At 40.7% G+C, this 24,631-nt stretch overlaps 1 protein-coding gene across 1 annotated transcript in view; it reads left to right on the forward strand.

The window, feature by feature from the left end:
* The first annotated feature begins 293 nt into the window (after positions 1-293).
* The window catches only part of LOC130076855 (cellular tumor antigen p53-like), a 37,454-nt gene continuing 13,116 nt past the window's right edge, over positions 294-24,631 (forward strand). The window contains exons 1-4 of the mRNA XM_056242127.1: positions 294-415; positions 1,477-1,537; positions 2,000-2,212; positions 18,376-18,562. Coding sequence (XP_056098102.1) covers positions 348-415; positions 1,477-1,537; positions 2,000-2,212; positions 18,376-18,562 — 529 coding nt within the window. The 5' untranslated portion in view covers positions 294-347. The remainder of the gene's footprint in view (positions 416-1,476; positions 1,538-1,999; positions 2,213-18,375; positions 18,563-24,631) is intronic.

Below are 24,631 nucleotides of genomic sequence, written 5' to 3' on the forward strand. Positions count from 1 at the left end.
TTCCTGCTTGTTTAATGCTCCTTAGCATTAGCCAGAGGAGCCAGAGGAGAACTGGCCCCTGACTAGCCTGGGTTCTCCCAAGGTTTTTTTCTCCATCCAATCTGATGGAGTTTTGGTTCCTTGCCACTGTCGCCTTGCTTTTGGCTTGCTTAGTTGGGGATATTTAATATTCAACAATATTATTGAACTGTGTTGTACTACTTTCATGTTATCACTGTGAAGCTGCTTTGATGCAATCTGTATTGTGAAAAGCGCTATATAAATAAATGTGACTTGACTTGACTTGACTTGTTTGTTTCTGCGGTCTAAAGTGCCCTCTTTATTGGCTATAGTGGAGCACTGGAGCCATGAGTGATGGGGAGATGATAGAGCTGCCCCTGAGCCAGGGCAAGTTTGAGCAGATTTGGGGGCACCTGTAAGTCCATTTCACTATAAAAATGTATTTTTGTTGAAGTCTAACAATAAAATGAGAATGTAAACTAGCAACATACACCATATTGCACAAGTGAACAAAATGGATCATGCATGTGCATTCAGTCATCCATGTTAAAGGAGAACTCCGGCGCAAAAAGAACCTTTGGTCTAATAAAACATTGGTACCTAGTCAACCGTTCTCTGAGATTTGTTTTCATGATAATCGAATGTAAAGAGTTTTATCTCTAAAAACTGTTTAGCGTATAATGCTAGTAATGGGGGCATTTAATAAGTAAAAAGAAATCGCTAGTTTATACCACTAACAAGGCTCAAAATAGCCCCACACTAACACAGTAACATAATGAGGGTCCCTACATGCAAAACGAAGCATTGAGAACTTTGTAAGTGTACACTACAGACCGTTTAATAAGAAGATAAAGATAAAGACAGTCCACTTCGTGTATACAGACAGGAGCCATCTTTGGAAAACAGTCTCGACTAATCAAACCTTGAACGCCATTCATACAGTTCAGATGTTCACTGAACTTCATACAGTTCAGCTCACTTAGCACGTCGTTTGTGGTTTGACTAGTCGAGACTGTTTTCCAAAGATGGCTCCTGTCTGTATACACGAAGTGGACTGTCTTTATAAAATATCTTCTTATTAAACGGTCTGTACACTTACAAAGTTCTCAATGCTTCGTTTTGCATGTAGGGACCCTCATTATGTTACTGTGTTCGTGTGGGGCTATTTTGAGCCTTGTTAGTGGTATTGACTAGCGATTTCTTTTTACTTATTAAATGCCCCCATTACTAGCGTTATACGCTAAACAGTTTTTAGAGATAAAACTCTTTACATTCGATTATCATGAAAACAAATCTCAGAGAACGGTTGACTAGGTACCAATGTTTTATTAGACCAAAGGTTCATTTTGTGCCGGAGTTCTCCTTTAAGTTTTACATTTGAATGTATGTCTTTTATTTTATTTTAGATAATTAAAACTCTTAAATGCATCCCCATCCATAAAACAACTGTTTTATGGTATTTCTTTTCATTCATAGAGGATTTGGTGAGCTGATCAAGGAGCTGCCTCGTACAAACAGTGATGCTTGGCTTACTGCTGTAAGCTGGTATTTTCATTTTTGATATGTTTTTTTTTAAATATGACACTCAGCCTCAAGTTGTTTTAAACCTGTATGAATTTCTTTCTTCTGCTGAACAAAAAAGAAGATATTTTGAAGAATGTCAGTAACCAGACAGTTGATGGACCCCATTGACTTCCATGGGGTCCATCAACTGTCTGGTTATGCACATTCTTAAAAATATCTTCTTTTGTGTTCAGCAGAAGAAATAAATGCATACAGGTTTGAAACCACTTGAGGCTGAGTAAATGACAGAATTTTCATTTTTGGGTGAACTATTGCTTTAAATGATTACCAGATATCTGCTACCAAAGGTCCAACAGCTTTTTTGACTGAAACTTAACTACTGCTTTTATTTTTTGCTTCTTATTCTAAATTCAAGAACAGAATGAAACGTCACAAAGCATCCATACCTAAATTTAAACTCTCTTCACTACATCAGGCATTGCCCGATGGCCCTGCTTTCACAGATGGCTTTGACCTGGATCTCCCAGAGAACACTGACACTGCTGTTCCTGCACCTGATGTGGCCCCAGTTGTGGACAACCTCCCACCTCCTGCAACTGTAGTGCCCTCCATCTCTGACTATCCTGGGGAATATGATTTCCAGTTACGCTTTAATCAGTCCAGCACTGCAAAGTCAGCCACATCCACAGTGAGTGATGAGTGAAAGATTTAAATATAAACCATTTTAATTCCTCCCCAAATCTGCATAAGATGAATAGTTTTTTGTTGACTGCAAAGGGTAATTGGAAATGTCATGTCAGTTATTTTCTAGAACCAGATTATTTTGTGGTTGAAGATGTTCAGAATGTCAATTATTAGTTCAATCGTATCAAGGTGTTTATTATATCGGTTCTATTGCTTGTACAATGTTTAATGTTTTTCTTAGGAAATAAAAATAGGCAAAGAATAGGAAATAAAAATAGGCAAGAATGATCAGATTTGAGACAAGACAGTATTCCACTGGATCCTTTTCTCATTATTAGGATTAAAACACATCATAGATGTTGTATAAACTTCTTCCCTTTTATCAATTCGGTGAGCCTTTATGCTTGATGAGAGAGTTTAAGAGCTTTCTTTCTCTTACCTTGTCCTTTGTTCTTGAGTCTTTTACTCAAGAACACTGAGAGAAAAAGGTTTCCTTAAATGTAGTTTGAAGATATCTGCACATAGTTTGTCCTGATTCGTTTCTGTGCTACTTAAGGTAAGTTTACACTAGGGCTGCACGATAATGGAAAAAACTGATATTGCGATATTTATTTAGTTTTTCTGCGTTTAAATTTTTTTTAAATTATATATATATATATATATAGATAGCGATTTAAAAAAAAATTTCACCAGATAATTTGAATAGCTCTATTTGTTAAGAATTAATCATTTTAGGATGATTGGAGTGATTTTGTAGGGGAGTGCATCTGCATTCAAAATGGTAACTGTAACACAGTTCGTTGTTATGGGAAGGAGGCGGCGGGAACCGGCAAACATTTTAAAGACTTTAATAACAATCAATAAAAAAACAAACCAAAAGTAAATAATAAAACGCATATTATATAATATACATATATAATAAAACAGAAACAAAACGCAACAAAGTCCAGGCCTGGCCTCTCTCGTTCTTCACTGTAGTTGCTCCTCCTTTTAATGCGTCCGCTCCTCTGTGAGAGATACGAGACCGGTGCAGCGCACAGGTGGTGCTCATCAGCAATCACGCCACCGGCCTCGCGCCGTTCTCTCACGGCCCTCGGCCTCGTCCTGCTCGCCACATACCCCCATCTCCCCTCGCAGCCCAGACTGCGCTCATGGCGGACGGCAACAAGTCAAGTCATCTTTATTTATATAGCGCTTTTTACAATACAGATTGTATCAAAGCAGCTTCACAGTGATAACATGAAAATAAATACAAGTTTATTTCTAGAATAAAATTGCTTCATCGTCCACCTGAAGTAAGGCAGATCAATAATATTGTTGAATATTAAAGGGGGGGGTGAAACACTCAGTTTCACTCAATGTTAATCTTGAGTACCTATAGAGTAGTATTGCATCCTTCATATCTCCAAAAAGTCTTTAGTTTTATTATATTTATAAAAGAAAGATAGGCTGTACCGAGTCTTTCCGGAAAAACCCGAGCGGGTGGAGGCTTGCCGTGTGTGCGGAGCTAAATAATCACGACACGAGCGCGCAAAGCTTTTGCGTTGAGAGCGTCTGGAAGCTGTGAGTGACATTCGAAAATAAACCATGGCTAACAATCAGATAGTAATCCCATGCAGAACAAGGATCTAAACAATACTAAGGGCTCGTTCATACAGAACGGAGATGGGCAGTGAAATGGGTGAAAACCATAAGGTCTCGAGCGTTTTTAAAAAAAATAGAAATGATTTGAACTTGAGCGCAGTGTTTTTAGAACACCATGTCATGCGCGAGTTTTATAACATTTGTGTGTTGTAAACAGACAGACTCGTGGTTTATGAGGACATGATTTATTTTTACAATAAACAAACTGACACCTACAGTGGCCAGCTAAACAAATGTATTTAAACACACACACACACCATACATCGCATGCTCCATAGATAACATTAACTGTATGTGATCATGTTGTTTACTTGCTGTGCTTACACGCCGATAGTTAACAACTCACAGACATTTGAAGCAGTTTTACTCACCGCCTGCGGTTCCAACGCACGACCGTGAACCTTTATCGTTGGGACTGCTCCATCTTTAAGTATTAGGCGATCTGCAAATCCGGCGTTGAACTGGGCCTTGTTTATAAAACTATTACCGTCGAAATAAAGGGAACAAACAAAAACACTTGCACAACTCCGTTGCTGCTCTGGAAAAACAAAATCCATCCACAGGTCCCTTAACGCTGGGTTCTTTGGAAATTTGTGCAGTGTTGTCTTGCCCTGGCAACCAAAAACACTTTTTTGGTGCCATTTTTTTTAATTGCAGCGCAGCCGACCGAGCCCAGCGCTCTGATGGGCATAGGCGTACTCTCGCACGCACTAGGCGACAGATGCGCGCGCGCCCTTCCGGGAGAAGTGCCCTTAAGACCCGTATAAGGAAATTCCGGCCACTCTGACGTCATACACGCCCGTATTCGAAAAAAAACTTTCCGAAACTTTTGACAACCCGGAAGGAGTATTTTTGGAACAGAATTACTCCATCAAACTTACAACTTTATTTTTGAAACTTTGTTAAAGAGTTGGATTCCCATGCTAAACATGGACAGTGTAAAAAACTCACTATACATGAAACAGCATTTCACCCCCCCTTTAAATGTCCCCAACTAAGTAAGCCAAAAGCCAAGGCAACAGTGGCAAGGAACCAAAACTCCATCAGTGACAGAATGGAGAAAAAAACCTTGGGAGAACCCAGGCTCAGTCGGGGGCCAGTTCTCCTCTGGCCAACGAGCGAACAGTGTATGATTATGATTTAGGCAACATTACAGGTCTGTAAATTGGATCAGAACATTCACAATATTATACAGTTCCATCTGGTTGGAGGTCGGCGTCATCACGCCGGTATGGAGACGAGTTTGTAGAGGTGTCCATGAGGCCTTCACAGGGCTGATGAGGCTGGCACTTGAGTGATGCGTTGTGGTCGTGTCCAGGCGCAGGTTCACCATCTGATCTGGATACGGCCCGGATCCGGCTGACTTTAGTAAACCTCGGAATAAATGGCAAGACTGACTTTAGCGTAGATGCCATTCTTCTTAAGATGTAACGAGTACATCGGGTGTTTTGGGAAGTGTCCCCGGTTCCGGCTGACCTAATCTATGCAGCCTAATAATCATTTAACTGATTTGAATAATAGAAATGTATAATGTTCTATGTGAATGCCAGGTAAAAGAGATGTGTTTTTAGTCTAGATTTGAACTGACAGTGTCTCTGCTTCCCGGAGAATGCTAGGGAGACTGTTCCAAAGTTTAGGTGCTAAATAGGAAAATGATCTACCGCCTGCAGTCGATTTTGATATTCTAGGTATTATCAACTGGCCGGAATTTTGAGATCGCAATATACGTGAAGGACTATAATGCGTTAAGAGCTCGCTTAAGTGCTGGGGAGCTAAACCATTTAGTGCTTTGTAAGTAGACGGCAATATTTAAAAATGTATACGCTGTTTAATAGGGAGCCAATGCAGTGTTGATAGATCCGGGCTAATATGGTCATACTTCCTGGTTCTAGTAAGAACTCTAGCTGCTGCGTTTTGGACCAGCTGTAGTTTGTTTATTAAGCGTGCAGGGCAACAACCCAGTAGAGCATTACAATAATCTAGCCTTGAGGTCATGAATGCATGAACTAACTGTTTTGCATTTTTCATTGAAAGCATATGTCGTAATTTTTAGATATATTTTTAAGATGGAAGAATGCGGTTTTACAGATGCTAGAAACGTGACTTTCAAATGAAAGATTGGTATCAGAGCACACCCAGGTTCCTAACCGATGACGAAGACTTGACAGAGCAGCCATCAATTGTTAGACAGTATTCTAGGTTAAGTGAGGATGTTTTTTGGCCAATAATTAGAATCTGTTTTTTTTTTCAGAATTTAGTAGTAGGAAATTTCTAGTCATCCAAATTTTTATATCAGCTATGCATTCCGTTAATTTTGTGAATTGGTGCGTTTCGTGAAAAGTGAGAGTTCTACCATTTATGTAACACGGAGTCGGCTTTACAGCCTTGGCTAGATCAAGAACACATGAGATTAAATAATGATCTGAGATGTCATCGCTCTGCTGCGGAATTTCAACGGCATTAATATTTATTCCTTGTGATAATATTAGATCTAAAGTATGATTACGACAATGAGTAGGTCCTGACACGTTTTGTCTAACTCCAATAGAGTTCAGAATGTCTTCAAATGCCAATCCCAATGGATCTTTTTCATTATCTACATGGATATTAAAATCACCAACAATTAGGACTTTATCTGCAGCCAGTACTAACTCTGATAGAAAATCAGCAAATTCTTTGATAAAATCTTTTCAAATGGGATTTATCAAAAAGTCGAACGGGATTTATCACTTCCTCTACATAACGTTAAAGAAAGCACCATCACTTCAAATTAATTATATTTGAAACTAGATTTCTGAGTAATACTGAAGATATTGTTATAAATTACAGCAATACCTCCCCCATTTCCTTTTAAACGAGCCTTGTGTTTATAGTAGTAATCTTGGGGGGTGGACTCATTTAAAGGGTTAGTTCACCCAAAAAATGAAAATTATGTCATTAATGACTCACCCTCATGTCGTTCCAAGCCCGTAAGACCTCCGTTCATCTTCGGAACACAGTTTAAGATATTTTAGATTTAGTCAGAGAGCTTTCTGTCCCTCCATTGAAAATGTATGTACGATATACTGTCCTTGTCCAGAAAGGAAATAAAGACATCATCAAAGTAGTCCATGTGACATCAGTGGGTTAGTTAGAATGTTTTGTAGCATCGAAAATACATTTTGGTCCAAAAATAACAAACTACGACTTTATTCAGCATTGTATTCTCTTCCGGTTCTGTTGTCAATTGAATATTCAGCAACTCGAGCTTAATCATTTGTTCATCTGCATTATATTCATTTTTTACTTGTTGAACCTCAATCAAATTTTTACTCTTAAATGGGTTTGGGAGTTTTTTGTATTTCCTAGATCGGGGAACAGACACAGTCTCTATACGATAATATCCAGGTGAAAGAGTCTCTATGTGATGGGATTTATCTGACCTCAGTGACGCGCTGTGAGTTCCGGCTCGCGTGCCCCGAAGTGATTAAATAAAACGGGGTTCTGTGTCAAAATTTGTGGGCGGGAAGAGTGGTTTGTTTGGGCTGGGTTGTATGGGTTACAAACCTGCGCACATGTTTTAGAAAGCACATAACTATAGAATTCTGAATGAGCATGTGAACGCCGTCAGCGTTAATCACAGGTTCGCGTTTAAAGTCTGATCATTTCGATGGAGGTGAATCAATCAAAGTTAACTTTAGCTGGAAATAACATTATTCAAGAACCGCTATAACGCCAAAACAATCTGTTACCTTAAATTATATGTTTATCTCTGTAAAGCTGCTTTGAAACAATTCATTGTTAAAAGCGCTATATAAATGAAGATGACTTGACTTGACTTGACGTGAGACAGCTGACAGACGGTCGGTTTAGCCAGTCTGTCTGCTTCCTGACCTGAGCCCCAGATTGTCAAGTTTGGGCTCTTAAGACTATATGCCATATTTCTAGAAAGAAGAGCAGCACCATCCCAGGAGGGATTTTTTTTTATTTAACCAGGAATAGTCCCATTGAGTTACAGTAACTCTTCTCCCAGGGAGTCCTGGCCAAGATAGGCGGCCAAAAAGTTGCAAAGAAAAAAAAAACATTCATACTACATGAAACAGAAAAAAAAATTACATACTACACAACAAATCTCTATACATAGACTATACATATACAAACAAGACATTTTGTTTAACTTAAGTAAATACAAACATATAATTTAAAGGGTACCTAGTTAAAAACAATTACACCGTTCAGTCAAAGTTGACTTTAAAAGGTTTTTAAAAATATGAATAGATGGAAGTGATTCTAAATTTAAGGTGTTTTGGAGTTCGTTCCAGACATTTGGTGCATATGATGAAAAAGCTTTTTTTACCAAATTCTGTTTTTGTTGATGGAATAATTAATAATATTTTTTTTTGACGACCTTGTTCTGTAAATACTGTTTTGGTAAGTAAGTAAATTTGAAATGTAAATGGGTAATTTACCCATTAGTGCTTTGCCAATAAAAATCAATAGATGAAATTTTCTTCTGAGAGAGAGGGAGGGCCATTGTACAGTTTCATACAGAGTGCAATGGTGAGTCCTAGCTGTTGCATCTGTAATGAAACGTAAGGCAGAGTGATATAATGCATCTAGTTTTTTTAATAAAAATGAGGTAGAGTGCATATAAATTAAATCACCGTAATCCAAAACTGTTAAGAATGAACTCTGCACCAACCTTTTCCTTGCTGAATAAGGAAAGCACCTCTTTAATCTAAAATAAAAACCTAACTTAGGTCTGAGTTTTTTTAAAAGGCTCTCAATATGGACCCCAAAAGACAATTTATCATCAATCCAAATACCTAGGTATTTGTAAGAAGTCACTCTCTCTATTGGAGTACCAATTTGTGTTAAAATAGTGAAATCCATAGGAGAATGTGAACGTGTAAAGACCATTAATTTAGTTTTTTTAGCATTTAATACCAACTTTAATCCTACCAAAGATTTTTGTACCTGACTAAAGGCAGACTGTAAATGATAAATTGCTTCCTTCAATGATGTAGCAGAGGTGTACAAAATAGTGTCATCTGCGTAAAAATGAGCCTTTGTTTGATTCAGACCTACACCTAAATTATTTATATAAATAGAAAATAAAATAGGACCCAAAACTGATCCTTGGGGGACACCCATTTTTACTTCTAGCAATGATGAGGTACAGTTATCTAGTGTCACACACTGTGTTCTACCACTCAGGTAATCAGAAAACCAGTTTAGCACAGTGCTACTAAAACCTATGTTTTGCAATCTTTGCATAAGGAGATTATGATCAACGGTGTCAAAAGCTTTAGATAAGTCAATGAATAGAGCAGCACAAGACTTTTTGGCATCTAAAGCATTGACAATATCATTTGTAACAGAGGTTACAGCCGTAATTGTACTGTGTCCTTTCCGGAAACCAGACTGAGTGGAACTTAAAATACTGTTATCAGCTAAAAAATGTTTTATTTGCTCATTTATAAGAGACTCAAATAGTTTAGACAAGACAGATAATCTGGAAATTGGCCGATAATTATCTAAGGCCGATGGGTCTCCACTTTTTAATAGTGGGAGGACAAATGCAGATTTCCATGATTTGGGGATAGAACCACTGCATAAACTAAGATTAAAAATGGAAGAGATGGGTTTAGCAATCAAATTTGCAGCAGTTTTGAGAAAAAATGGCTCAATCTGGTCTGGCCCAGCAGACTTTTTACAGTCCAGGCCTAACAGAGCCTTTTGCACTTCAGAGACAGATATTGAAGTAAAGTTAAAATAATTCAAATTTACATTAGACAAGTTTGTGATAGAAGTTACACTATCTGTGGGGTTGGTTGGGAATTTTGACTGAGTATCTATTCCTGCATTAATAAAATGCTCGTTGAATGTATCTACTATATTTTGTTTACCCCTTACTTCACCCTGACTTGCTATCATAACTTCTGGAATAGTTGGAGGGGGTACGTCTCCCGAAGAAGATTTAATTACTTTCCAAAAATGTTTGGGGTCATTAAGGTTTTCATTTAATAAATTCAGATAATATTCACTTTTTGTACTTTTTATTAGTCTTGTGCATTTGTTTCTTAATACCCTATAATTTACCCAGCATTTATCATTATTTACTTTTGCTTTAATCCATGCTTTATTCCGTTCTCTAATAGCTGTTGCAGTAGAGTCATTAAACCAAGGATTGTCTCTACCCCTCACTCTGTATCTTCTGATAGGGGCATGTTTTTCAACTATAGCTAAAAAAGTATTTTTAAAATAATTCCAGGCCAGCTCAACATCATCCATATCACAAACTAAGTTTAATCACTCTGATAGATTTCATGAAGAAAAGCTTGCTCATTAAAACATTTATAATTTCGTTTAAAAATATACCGTGGTTTAGTTTTAGTCAATTTGCAGTTTCTAACACACACAACCATACAGTGATCACTGATATCATTACAGAAAACTCCAGTAGCCGAATACTTATGTGGAGCATTAGACAGAATTATGTCAATTAATGTCGATTTGTCCATTCTTTTTTGATTTAGACGTGTAGGTGACTGTACTAGTTGCGTCAAATGTAAAGCATCACATATGTCTCTTAACGCTGATGAAGGTGATAGCCAGTCCCAGTTCAGATCTCCTAGGAGAATATACTCATTTGACAGTTTATGCAAAAAGTCAGACAGTAGAGCAGTTGCTCCAGCTGCAGCCGAGGGTGGCCGGTAACATCCTACCACAGTCAGAAAAGCGCCATTTGGGAGATTTAAAGGGGGGGGTGAAACACTCAGTTTCAGTCAATCTCATGTTAATCTTGAGTACCTATAGAGTAATATTGCATACATCATATCTCCAAAAAGTCTTTAGTTTTATTATATTTATAAAAGAAAGATAGGCTGTACCGAGTCTTTCCGGAAAAAGCCGAGCGGGTGGATGCGTGCCGTTTGGGCGGAGCTAAATAATCACGAGCGCGCGAAGTTTTAGAACATTTGTGTCTACTCGTGGTTTATGAAGACATGATTTGGTTTTACAATAAACAAACAGACACCTACAGTAGCCACCTAAACAAATGTATTTAAACAAACACACAACATACATCGCATGCTCCATACATTAACTATTCGTGATCATGTTGTTTAGCCTAAGTTAACGTTACACGCCGATAGACACAGAGATATTTGAAGCAGTTCTACTCACCACCTGCGGTTCCAATGCAAGACCGTTAACCTAGTGTTGGGACTGCTCCATCCTTGAGAACTAAACGATTAGCAAATCCGGCTTCGAACTGGGCCTTGTTTATAAAAAAATCATCCTCGAAATGCATGGAACAAACAAGAACCCTTGCACAACTGTGTTGATGTTCTGGAAAAACAAACTCCATCCACTGGTCCCTTAACGCTTGATTCTTTGGGAATCTGTGCAGTGTTGTCTTGCCTTGGCAACCGAAAACACACTTATTTGGTGACATATTCGAGCGCAGCCGATGCACAGCGCTTTGATGGGCATAGGTTACGGCTATCGCTCTACAGCTGCGCGCGCGCCCTTCCGAGAGAAGTGCCCTTAGGACCGTATAAGGAAATTCCGGCGCATCTGACGTCATACGCGCCCATACTCGAAAAAAACTTACCGAAACTTGTGACAACCAGGAAGGAGTATTTTGAGAACAGAAATACTCAATCAAATGTACAACTTAATTTTTGAAACTTTGTCCATGTTTAGCATGGGAATCCAACTCTTTAACAGTGTAAAAAACTCACTATGCATGAAATAGCATTTCACCCCCCCTTTAATTTAATGGCACATAATTCGAAGAATTTTGGCTTTGTTATTGATTCAATGGAACAACATTCCAACGATGCCTTAACATATATGGCTACTCCCCCTCCTTTTACCCAAACGATCCGTCCTAAAGAGATTATACCCTTCAATATGAATCATATTGCTCGTGATTGATGGTTTGAGCCATGTTTCTGACAAGACGATTATGTCACTTTCTGTCAGTTTAGCCCACAGACGAATAGCATCGGTTTTATTAATCAGGCTGCGCACGTTGACATGAATAAAACGCAAGCCACTGCTATCCTTTAAATCGTCAGGGCTCAGAAGCTCAAGCAGTTTTGGGCCTGGGTTTGGATGGACATTACCTGAAAGAAACAGGAGTAGAATAATCCAAACTGATCTGGCCGGGCGGCTGTTGCCGACTCGATGATTGCGCCTGCAGGAGTTAAACTGGAACCGCCGTACTTCTGCCCAATTGAAAAGTCCATACCCATGCAGGGTGCAGACCGATGAAGCCATAAGGACTGATGTAAAGCCATCGGCATCAAACAGCATAGTCACAGAATTTGGAAGAACAATTCGGGAAGAAGCAAACAATCCATCGCCAGATAATCCCAGAGTATTTACAGTCCGTGAGCTCAACACACAAGCGAGCACTGCGAGCAGCAGGTAAACTGGTAGCCTCATGTTGTTATTGTAGCCAGACCAGCTTGTTTCGTTGATAAAGTGGGCTATATTATTGTTTACTGTTTACGATAGAGTTTGTAAACATAGTTCTGAGACACAGGATGAAAATCCTGAGACACAGGATGAAAATTATTCCAAAATCAGGTAACCCGTTTAGCAAAAGAAAACAAAAAAACACTAATACAGACACAAGGAAACTACGCAGACAAATTTGGCGTAAACAGAATGAGAACATGGATCCATCATGCCTTGTTACCACTGTGCAGGCTGGTGGTTGTGGTGTAATGGTGTGGGGGATGTTTTCTTGGCACACTTTAGGCACCTTAGTGCCAATTGGGCATCGTTTAAATGACACGGCCTACCTGAGCATTGTTTCTGACCATGTCCATCCCTTTATGGCCACCATGAACCCATCCTCTGATGGCTACTTCCAGCAGGATAATGCACCATGTCACAAAGCTCGAATCATTTCAAATTTGTTTCTTGAACATGACAATGAGTTCACTGTACTAAAATGGGCCCCACAGTCACCAGATCTCAACCCAATAGAGTATCTTTGGGATGTGGTGGAACGGGAGCTTCGTGCCCTGGATGTGCATCCCACAAATCTCCATCAACTGCAAGATGCTATCCTATCAATATGGGCCAACATTTCTAAAGAATGCTTTCAGCACCTTGTTGAATCAATGCCACGTAGAATTAAGGCAGTTCTGAAGGCGAAAGGGGGTCAAACACAGTATTAGTATGGTGTTCCTAATAATCCTTTAGGTGAGTGTATTTTTGATGACTTTTCAGATGTACTTAAAGGCACACTATGTAAGATTTTTTTTTATCAAAATATCCAAAAACCACTAGAACAATGTTATATATTTTGTTTGGAGAGAAATCCAGAGAAATAAGCAGTTTTAACCAGGACACGGACCGTGTCCGTGCGTTCGCTATCAATGACATTCCCGCGTTACCCTCGATTTTTATTTTGGCGAAACAATGGAAACACCAAAGACGCTTTAATATATTATGTGTTTTATTAGACAGGTGAGCAACTGTTTGGATGCATTCATTGACAGAAAACGAATCATTGTTATACAGCTCAACAGTTTTTTTTTTTTTTTAAATCTCGTTTTCTTGATTTACAGCGAGTACCATATTTACCATGCCTAATATCGATCTAGCTCACTGGAGTGTGCCACAAGTGTCTCATAGTAGCCACCGAGCGAACACACAGAGTAGCATTATAACTATGGTTGGGAATCGAAAATCGATTGGGAGTGGCCACTCAGTGTGCAGTGTGAGAGGGGCAGTGGCCACTCAGTGTGCAGTGTGAGCCACCTGTCAAGTTTGAAATCCATCGGACTAACGGTTCGCGAGATATGCCCGTTCAAAATCAGTTTTTGTGAGTGTTTTTAGTAATTGTTGGTTTGGTGTGTTTGAGTGCTTATTGTTACAATTACACAGCAAAAGTTCAGTGACATTTTTATTTGTGCATGGTAGAAAGCAAATACTGATACTGACATACAATAAATATGGAAAATTGAACTACATGGTTGCAAAACAATTTATAATGGTGATATTAGGTGACATGTATTTGGGTGTACAGGTAGCAGGAGTTTAGATTAGATTAGATTTACATTAGTGTCAACTTTGTTGTCATTGTGCAGATTACAATTAGATACATTGAAAGGCGTCTTTTATGTTTAGTTTGTGAATAGCATAGGCTACTATTACACAGTAGCAATAATGTTAAGCGCACCATAATAAAATATAATATTAAGATATTTTTAAACCACAACTCTCTAATGTCAGAATGTTTATTTTTAAACCACAACCTTCTAAACCTCATCTAAACATCTTCAATCTGTGCTTCTTTTACCGAGATATGCGAATAACAGACACACAGACAGACATTTCTGTAATTTATAGATAGATGTATGTGTGTCTGTTTATATATTATATTTATATATACTGTATATTATACGTGTGCTGTATATTTTTTTAATCGAGATTAATCGATTTGACAGTATATATGTGCAAAATCAGTTTTTGTGTGTTTTTAGTAATTGTTGGTTTGGTGTGTTTGAGTGCTCATTGTTACAATTACACAGCAAAAGTTCAGTGATATTTTTATTTGTGCATGGTAGAAAGCAAATATTGATACTGACATAATGACATACAATAAATATGGAAAATTGAACTACATAGCCTATAACTAACTACTGACAACTAACTACATCTGAATAACTACAATATTCAGAAGTAAACAGTGTAGCTGACTAAGGCTCAATCCCAATTCACCCCTTGCCCCTACCCCTTGGCCCTACCCCTCCGTTTTGCGCGTTCACTCCAAGGGGTAGGGTGTCCCGATTCTTGTTTAGATCGAGGGGTAGGGCTAAGGGGTAGGGCTACATAGCCCTCGAAACGGAGATTTTTCAGAGGCACACTCCAAACGGAGGGCTACGAGAAAGTTCGCAGAATACATCGCGAATCACCGGCGAGATGGCTTCACAAACGGTTAAACATTTAAATTTAGCGCCAGATGACACCACCGTGCACTTTATTTACTCTTATAATAATGATATAGTCATTTAAATTAAGAAATTGTATAATAAATTACCTTTCCGAAACAGAAAAGACATACGTTTCGAGGAAAGAACGTTATAAGCATCATGTTTCCTCAAAGTTAAGAGCAGCTGCGCTGATTGTCAGTCGTTGTCATGGAGAAATCCTTTAAAAACTCCGTAACGGCAGAGCCATCACCGACGACTGATGACGTATCGGGTTCATGAAGGGTTGTTCCATTTCGTAGGGGAATATTTCAACCCCTTGGCCCTTGTAACTCTGTTTTAAGGGCCAAGGGGTACACTCGAAAACAAGGGGTAGGGCCAAGGGGTGAATTGGGATTAAGCCTTAATGTTTAGCTGACAGAATGTTTATTTTTAAACCACAATTTTTAAACCACAACCCTATCTAATGTCAGAATGTTTATTTTTAAACCACAACTTCAATGTGTGCTGCTTTTACCGATATATTTAACGATATCTTTTGCATTTCTAATCCAAACAACGTTAAACTTGGCACTGCACTTACTCGTGCCCGTAGCAAGACACTTGTCAAGTCTGAAATCCATCGGACTTACGGTTCATGAGATATGCGATTAACAGACAGACAGACGTTCCTGTAATTTATAGATAGATACATAATGCTGAGTGTCCAAGGATGTTCAGCATTACGGGCTTAGCTGACTACAAATCGCCCAAGCCTTTTTCAGCATTTCTTTAAATGCCCAGACCAAGACAAAACATTCCCCAATGTGGGGCATGAACTTACAATAGGAATTTGCATTGACTAGGGAGACCTAGGAAGTTCGCATCGCACCTTGTAGTTTGGATGGAGGACCCTGAGAAAGGGGCACAGGGCCACCACAGTAAGCAAAGTACAAACCTTTATTACCTTTTGGTTTACCTCAGTGCGACTGGTACAATGGTCTCATCTCCACAGTGACATTTTAAATGATACCAAACATGACTGTTAATTCACTTGCATTGACATAGAACAATATAATTTTTATTAGAGATGGACCAATATGAAATTTCTCAGCCAATGCCGATAGTTTTTTTCTTATGGTTAAAAAAATCTCTCCCAAATAATTCTGCAAACTATACAGAGAACCCTCTCATTGGAACTCTATAATATTAGAGGTTAAAATTAACAACAGAGCTATTATATTCATCTGCTATTTATTTCTAAATATAATATTTACATTCAAATAAAAGCTGAAATGTTTGTATACAACTGTACATAAGCACTTGTCTTCATGGCAAATTTATTCAAACATGCATATATAATTAGCAGTAAATAAGCTCCTCTCTAGTTTTTTTTTTTTAAAGCTAACTAACAAACGGATGACTTTCCTGAGGTAAATGCAACATTAAGTGATATTGTTCACAAGCAAGTTTCAAGTTTTATTGACATCTTTCCACGGTTGAAACACTGAGTGATTACATGAGACATGATATGGATTTTGGTAAGTTGTACTGTAACTTTTAAGTTACTTTCTGATATTCATGCATGTTTTTCTAGAAATAATTTGTATTAAAGTGGGAGAATAGACTCTCGCTGCTGCTTGAACTGAGGCGCTACAGCAATCTATCAGATCACATTTAAGAGCGTCAAAACGCCATTTTATTGTTTGAATTTCATATAAAAAAAGTGTCATCTTTCAAATTCTGTCCATTTTATCAAGTAACAAAGCACAGAGCTATTTGCGATTATTGGGTGATAGGTGCGCTACAAATAATATTTAGTATAGGGGAAAAACTGCTTGAATTAAGGGTGATTCATAGGGTCAAATAGAGCCTTCTTTTATGTTGCTGTTAATGCGCATTAACTTGCCTTAACTAACTCAACACGAGAGGTTTTCTTCACACATAGTGTGAGTTGCTGTCGGTCATGTTTTATGTCGGTCAATCACACTCTTTTGATTGACAGGATATATAATCGGCACTGATCATCCGTTGTTTTTAAACCGATCTTTCTGAGTGAAGAGAAGAATGTGTAAAGGGAAGGAAGTTAATTCAATTAATCGTGAATCACATGCGCTCCGAATCGGGGGGCAGCTGGCCCACACAGATCAACTACGATCCCTATACTTGACATCACACATCTTGCGTTTTTACTATCGTGGATGCGTACATCCCAATATCTATGCTAAAACTATATATCATGCAGCCCTAGCTCACACTACACAACTTTTGGCTGGATTTTGCTGTCGCACACATAATTCCAAGGTCTTGCAAGGTCCAACCTCTGGATCTGTTCTCATTTTGGTGCTCTGACAAGACAACAGATGACAAGAAACCTTGTTGTGTAGTGTGCGCACCACAGCAATTCAGGTGGTCTTGCAGTCCTGTAGTGTAAGCTTGCCCTTAGTTTACTTGAAGTGAGAGTGCAGATCAAGTGAGCATTTTGCTGCCCCTGATGTCTGAGGATGACACTTGAAACACAACATGAGTGGGCTTGTTCTAAAGGCTGTACCATGCATTAAGGATGCTCCAATCAGGATTTTTGGAGCCGGTCATTGATCACAGGAAGCTGATACCGATCTATTTGAAATCTACTTTTTTCGTGTATAATTATTTATAGGGATGTTTTAATCAGGATTTTTACAGACATTAATTCAGGGCCTGAATTTCATTTTGGAAAATGTGGTGAATCCCTCCCTTAGGTGACTCTTGTGGGTGATTTTAAATAGAAATCATAATCTTTAGTAACGATGCGACTGCCTCGATTGTACAAGTGACCATTCCGTCAACTGTGCAGCTCGGTTATAGTGCAGATTCGATCTGATGATGTGAAGCCATTTACGTATTTTGAAATGGAAAGAGAGAGAGCATGCAGTGATCAGCTCACACTGTTTGTGAAACTACGTCTCACAAAAAGTTTTCAGATGACTTTATTTAATAAATAAATATGAACTGTACCTCACATTCAGGATTATAATTTTGCCCACGCCAGACAGAAACCGCTGGAGCATGTCATGCCATACCTCACAGCAGACGCACGTCTTTATGCGTCGTCAGCATGAGATCGACAAATTGAGATATCGTCGATCCAGTCATTAGAAGTGATTATCGTCTGATAGCGATCGGTAGTCGATCAATCGGAACACCCCTACCATGTGTATTGGCAAGAAAAAGGTTAAAGCATGGCCTGATAGAGAGAAATGCTCTGCCCTGTGCCTGTCATGCCGATGAAGTCCTAACAAACCCCCCCTCCAATCCTACTTACGAGTCTGTAAGACTAATTTGCGCAAAGCTGAGCACATTGCATAGATTAGGTAAAATGTTGTCCAAATTGCATGTCTGAATGTAAAGCTAGCATTTTAAACTTTTGGCTTTCTAAGGTAAAACGAGTGGGAGGAAAAGGTGTTTTTTTTTATACATATTCATTGGAAGAAAGAAAAAAATTCTCCCCTGGTCTTTTTTTTCTGATCAAATTTCAAATTTACTATGTCATTCCCAACAGATAATACTATATTGGCAAAAAGGTGAGATTTGTCTTGCTGTAACCCTCTACCTATCTTTCCCACAGTATTCTCAGCTACTGAATAAGCTGTACTGTCAGCTTGCAAAAACATGTCCTGTGGATGTGCTGGTGGGCAGAGAACCACCTAATGGTGCCATGCTGAGAGCCACAGCAATTTATAAGAAATCGGAGCATGTTTCTGAGGTGGTAATCCGCTGCCCACACCACCAGAGTGTTGCTGAGAATAACGAAGGTTTGTATGTTTTAAATACAGCTGAATTTGTGAGTTTTAGAAATGCATATACACTACAAATGCATAAGTTGCAATGGAAGTTTGGTTGGCAAGAGGGCAGCATCATTAATGTTTTAAAGTATGCATCACACTATTTGGAAAGTATAACCATAAAACTACAAACATGTAATGTTTAAAAGTTAGCAAGCTTCTCAAATGGCTAAAAAAAAGGCTGTTTAACCCTCTGGGGACCAGAGTGTTTTTGGGGCTCTTGGGATGTTTTGACATGCACTGACATTTGTGCTTTTTTCAGTTATTTATATACATGTTAATGGCAAAGGTGTAAATTCACTCTATATAGCACAAACGGGGAATATTGAGAGAATATTATTTATGCATGGTTATTGAAAAACTTAAAAATAAAAGTTTCTGAAATAAGGCCACAAAACACATATTGATTATTTCTTCACAAGACTTTTGAAAATTGTATCACATAGTCTAGAATATTTGCTCCAAAACTATGTGAGAATCATCCTGACTACTCATTCAGATAAGTCAATAAAGTATTTTACATTTTTAATGACGTGTTTTGTTTGAGAAAGCTTTATGCGAGGAGGCGTGATCTCTCATTAATATGTGTGGCATTCCACACCTCAGAAAGACAAAGACCCTCCCATAATGGCCCTATTAGGTGCTATCAGGCCATATCATTAGAGGAGCCTTGCACAAAGAATGAGGAGATTTAAAAAAGAATGCCTTTTAGATTGTTTGGATTTATTTACAACACACACACTGCTTAGAATAAGTGAACACACCCATGCTAAAGTTGACTAAAAAGAGGAATAAAAAATCTTAATGCCTTAATTAAAAAAATGAGGAAAACTCCAACCTTTAGGGACATGAATAATGTCCTTGAATTCTTTGTGAATGAATAATGTATCGCAAATAATTAAATGTTCTTCTTTAAAATACAGGGTGCATACGTCTGGACACTTCTATCACACACCCTTCACCATATAGACATGGTTTTATTTCAGTTCAAAGTTAGAGTTGGAAACATCTTGAAAAGAAAATTGTCTTTTTCCATAAATGTCTTAGTTTGATCATACATATTTCAAAGTTGAGGATTCATTATTTTGATGTAGCTTGCATTGGAACAAACACTTTAACATCTTAGTTGATTAGTTTATTGACAAAACATACTATATATTTAACATATGAGCAGAAACTCCTAACAAAAGCTTATTTGATGTCTATTTTAGAGTAAAAACTTTATCCAAAACTAGTCGAAATGTTGTCTTTTATTTAGTCTGTAACAGTGCGTATCTGTGTGTTCATTCATTCACTCACTCACTCACTCACTCACTCACTCACTCACAAACATGATTCACATTTAAACAGTATGCTATTTTTCCATTTCCATTTTTCCAATAACTAACGTTATTCTATATCGCGATTAGAACAAAGCACTTGCATAAAACACTTACTTCTCAGCTGATCTGTTGCTCATCCTCGAAGTGAAAATAAACCAGCACTTGTTCTGTGGTAAATGTCCCAGGATTGTTCCTCATATAGCCGCGCAAGACGACAGTAGATTAATCTGACTAAAAAATATAGTGTTCTCAGAGTTTATGGGCGTTAACGCGTCTCAATGTGTTGCTTCACATATTTGCGTTTGAATAGCGCGTGCTCTCCGTGGACGTGTCACATTACCAGAGATAATGAGCTGAGAGAAAGATAATTAGAACGGCTGACACGTCTCTCTTTTTATATAGATGACATAAACGGAGAATATTTATTTTAGTTTTGAATCGGATCATTTAAAAGTACAAACTCAAATGATTTAAAAGATATGTTGCTTATGGCTGGGTGAATAGTATTAGCTGAGTTGTGTTGAAGATTAGAGACGTGCTCCAGAAAAAAAGTTCACGGTGACGGAGAGGCAGAACGCACACCCTGTTTATTTTCTTTATTTTACAAAAGCACAATATTTTATTTCGATTGTATGTGGGCACATAAAAAAGTAGACATTTAACAGATTATTTTCTCATATTTCTTAACTCTATATGAACAGAAATTATGGTAGTACTTTAAGTCTATTTTTCTGCTATGTGAAAAAAAACGAGCAAAACGCGCCGGCGCGTTTCTGGTCCCCAGAGGGTTAAGGAAGAGCCAAAAGATGAAGAAAGAAAAAAAAAAAAAATAATGTCAAACCAGTCTTATAGAATGTTGCATGAGCATGTGTGTTCTGAATTGCAAATGATGTGATAAGATGATGTAAGAGCTGTTGTTGGCCTCACTGGACCGGGATTAAACTAAATACTGAATATTAGGGTGAATCAAATGTTTAAGAATCTGCACACTGGTCACCCCATTAATGATTGTGTTACTTTGCCTAAAAAGGAATTTTAAAATAAATAAATTTAAATTAGAAAGTCTTATGAATTTGTTAGAACAAATCCAAATTATTATATTGTATAATACAAGTTGATATTAGAAAGTCAGCAATGCCAGTCAGTATTCAGTTCTCTTTCATAGGTTCACTCAACACTGCGGAAAGCGCAGTGGGATATCCTCTGGATATGCCGATTGCCTGAAGCCCTATAGAATCACGCCAATTCTTTGGCTGATGGCGCTCGCGCAAAGCTGGCTCCGCCCCGACGCTCTTACGTCGTTGCATGATGAACGTGCGTGCGCCATCCTCTCCTCAGATTTCTCTGCCTTCACGAAGCGGTCACATCTTGCCCTTCGTTCGGTTTTTCTGAGCCCGAATTATTCTAAATTCAACTACAGCTTTCGTCTCGACACTTCAGCGACTGGTATAAGTGGAACTCTGTTCTCCTTACAGTGAAGTGTCATGGATTATCGATGCTGCTCTCCACCATGCGTTCATTTTATTTCGAACGACGACCCTCACAGTAAGTGTGTTAAATGTATGGGTTTTTCGCATGCGCGTGAGGCTGTATTAGGATTGTCAAAATGTAAATTTTGTGACAGTCTCCTTCTCAAAACCCTCCGCTCTAGACTCGCGGTTTTTGAGAAGGAGTCATTCGTTCCCCCTCGTCGCGCTCCCGAGACTGCTGACGCCTCTCGTGGATCCTCGGCCTGGGGCTCGGATGTTGAGCTCGAGGATATTGAGTATGAGCAGATGGGCCTCGCCCTTTCTCTCCCTCCCTCTCCCGAGCACGCACGTGGCGCGGTTGAATTCGCGCATGATTATTTATGCCCCAGCCCGGGAGCCCGCAAATCGGTTTCTTTCGGTCTGAATGACGTGATTTACACTGCAGCTTCCGACTCCGAGGATTTCGGGGCTGCTTTGACTGATGACATTATCCCGCCTAGCGGCCAGGACGCGCGGCCTACTCCGGACTACACTGAGCTTATTGACGTGCTGTCGCGCGCTACACAGAAGCTCTCTGGCCTGATGAGCCCCGCGAGTCTCAATCGTCCAAACTCGACAAGGTTCCTACGTGGCCCTAATTCTAGGCCAGAGCAAAGAAAGCTGTCCTTTTTCAGCGATCTGCATCACGATATCTTCAGATCCTGGAAGCAGCCTTTCTCCGCACGCCTAACTAATGCGGCAGCCGCTGACTTCACCAACCTTGTGGGTTTTGTGGAGCAGGGTTATTCCGCTATTCCAGCGGTCGAGGACACGCTGGCTAACCACCTCGCCCCGTCGTCTGCACCATCCTGGAAGTCGCGTCCCCTCCTTCCTTCCAAGGCTTGTAGGACTACTTCCTCTCTTATTCCTCCCTGCATACCATGGCCATCCTTCAAGCCTACCAAGCGGACGTCTTGAAGGACATGGATGGAGAGGGACTGACGCCCGAAGCTGTCAAAGAGCTTCGCAAAGCCACAGATCTGGCCCTAAGAGTCACCAAACACACTGTTCGGGCTGTGGGTCGCTCTATGGTGGGCTCGGTTGCCGTAGAGCGCCACCTCTGGTTGAATCTCACGGAGATCCGAGACAAGGATAAGAGTTTTCTCCTGGACGCTCAGGTCTTTTCGGGGAGGCGGTCAACATGGTGGTTGAGAAGTTCCGTGCCGCTAAGTCTCAGTCGGCCACGTTCAGGCAGTTTATGCCCAGGAGGTTTAGAGAGCCAAGAGACTCCAACCCTCCCCCTTCTCAAACCCTAGAACGCTCTGCTCATAGGGCTGAATTCCCTACTAGGAGTGACCCGGCTCACCCCCCACCAACTACGGTCTGGGGAGCCCGAAGTCGTCCGTTTCCCCGCCAGCGCCCTCACAAGCGCCTTCAGCTGAAGCGGTCCAACAAATCGACCGCTCCAGCCTCCTCGAGCCGTTCCTGACCCGCAGGTCAGAAGGAGGAGAGCCTCACCAGATCTACGAGGTTGGGACAGACTGTGCAAGCGTTTCTGCCCTCCTCCAACCGGCTCTCCTCCTCCAACCCTGTCACCTTCGCCACCCAGTGTGTTTCGAAGTGCAGGTCCTGTTTCACTCTCTTCACCCAGTCCGGCGCAGGAGGAAGGAGTGCTTTCCGTCTTGCTTTCTCCCCTCGATCCCGGTGCACATTACACCCGCCAATCGCTTACTCGGAGGCACAGTTTGTTTTCCTCTGGAGCAGGCGGACCCAGTTACTTCTATCCAGGCGGTGGTACCCCCAGTACGTGTCAGGACGCCAAGCGCTCTCCTCCACTGTCAACCACGCCTCCCCATGGGAACCAGCGCGACACCCTACCTCAGGTATGTCCCTTGCACTGCAACACTCCTCTCCCTCTATCACATTTCGTTCAAGAATGGGAGCGTTTACCAGGGGTATCGCCTTGGATCCTTCGCACAGTTCAGCTCGGCTACACGCTTCAGTTTTGTCGCAACCCCCCCTGCTTCAACGGGGTCTTTCCTACTGTAGTCGACAGCGCCGCTCAGGCTTCTGTACTACGGCAGGAGATTTCATTGGTGACTCACCACAGGGACATTGTCCTCCGTCATATTCAGTCTCTCGGTTTGAGGTTGAATACGGAGAAGAGCGTTCTTATTCCAGCTTAGAGCACGGTTTTCTTGGGGGTACGCATGGACTCCGTTCTTATGCAGGCCCGTTTGGCTCCTGCACGGATTTCCAGTCTGGTGACATGTCTGTCCCGCTTTGCGCTAGGCCATCATGTTTCCATGAGCACCTGCCGCAGACTTCTGGGCCTTATGGCCGCGGCCTCCCCTGTGCTACCTGTAGGGCTACTCTACATGAGACGTTTTCTGTGGTGGATGAAGCTCTCAGGGGCTCGGCCCACGGGGCCAGCCCTTCGCCTATTGAAGGTGTCGCGCAGTTGCTTTCGCGCCCTGTCAATCTGGCGGGACCCCCTCTTCCTTCAGAAAGGAGTCGGTATGGGTGCGATATTCCGTCGCCAGATGGTTACGACGGATGCCTCTCTGACCGGCTGGGGAGTGGTTTTCGAGGGCAGGCCAGCGTGTGGGGTTTGGACTGGCGAGACCCTCTCGTGGCACATAAACAGCTTGGAACTGAGGGTTGTCTTCCTGGCTCTTTGCCACTTTCTCCCTTTCCTCGAAGGACACCATGTCATTGTCAGAATGGACAATATGGCAGTAGTGTCCCATGTAAACAGATGGGGGTTCACGATCGCGTACCCTAGACAGGCATGCACGTCACCTTCTCCTGTGGTCCCAGGACAAATTCCTCTCTCTGAGAGCAGTTCATGTCCCAGGGATTCTGAACCTCGCAGCAGATTTCCTGTCGAGGCAGATGCTCAGGTCTGGGGAATGGATGTTGAACCGCCAGACGGTGGCCCTGATCTGGGAGATGTTCGGGAAAGCGGAAGTGGACCTCTTTGCATCTCAGGAGTCGTCCCAATGCCCGCTTTGGTTCTCCCTGATCCCTCCAGCTCCGTTGAGGATAGATGCATTCGCCCACCCATGGCCGATGCAGAAACTCTATGCCTTCCCGCCCATCAAGCTGATCCAGGCGGTTCTGTCAAGAGTGAGGGAGAGCGGAGTCCGCCTCCTTCTGGTAGCCCCATTCTGGCCGTCCCAGCCATGGTTTTCGGAGCTGAACCCTCTGTTGGAATCCTCCCCCTGGGAGATCCCGGTCAGGGAGGACCTGCTTTCCCAGCTTCAGGG

The sequence above is a fragment of the Rhinichthys klamathensis genome, unplaced genomic scaffold (assembly GCF_029890125.1).
Source record: "Rhinichthys klamathensis goyatoka isolate OS25496 unplaced genomic scaffold, OSU_Roscu_1.1 h1tg000695l_1, whole genome shotgun sequence".
NCBI lineage: Eukaryota > Metazoa > Chordata > Actinopteri > Cypriniformes > Leuciscidae > Rhinichthys > Rhinichthys klamathensis.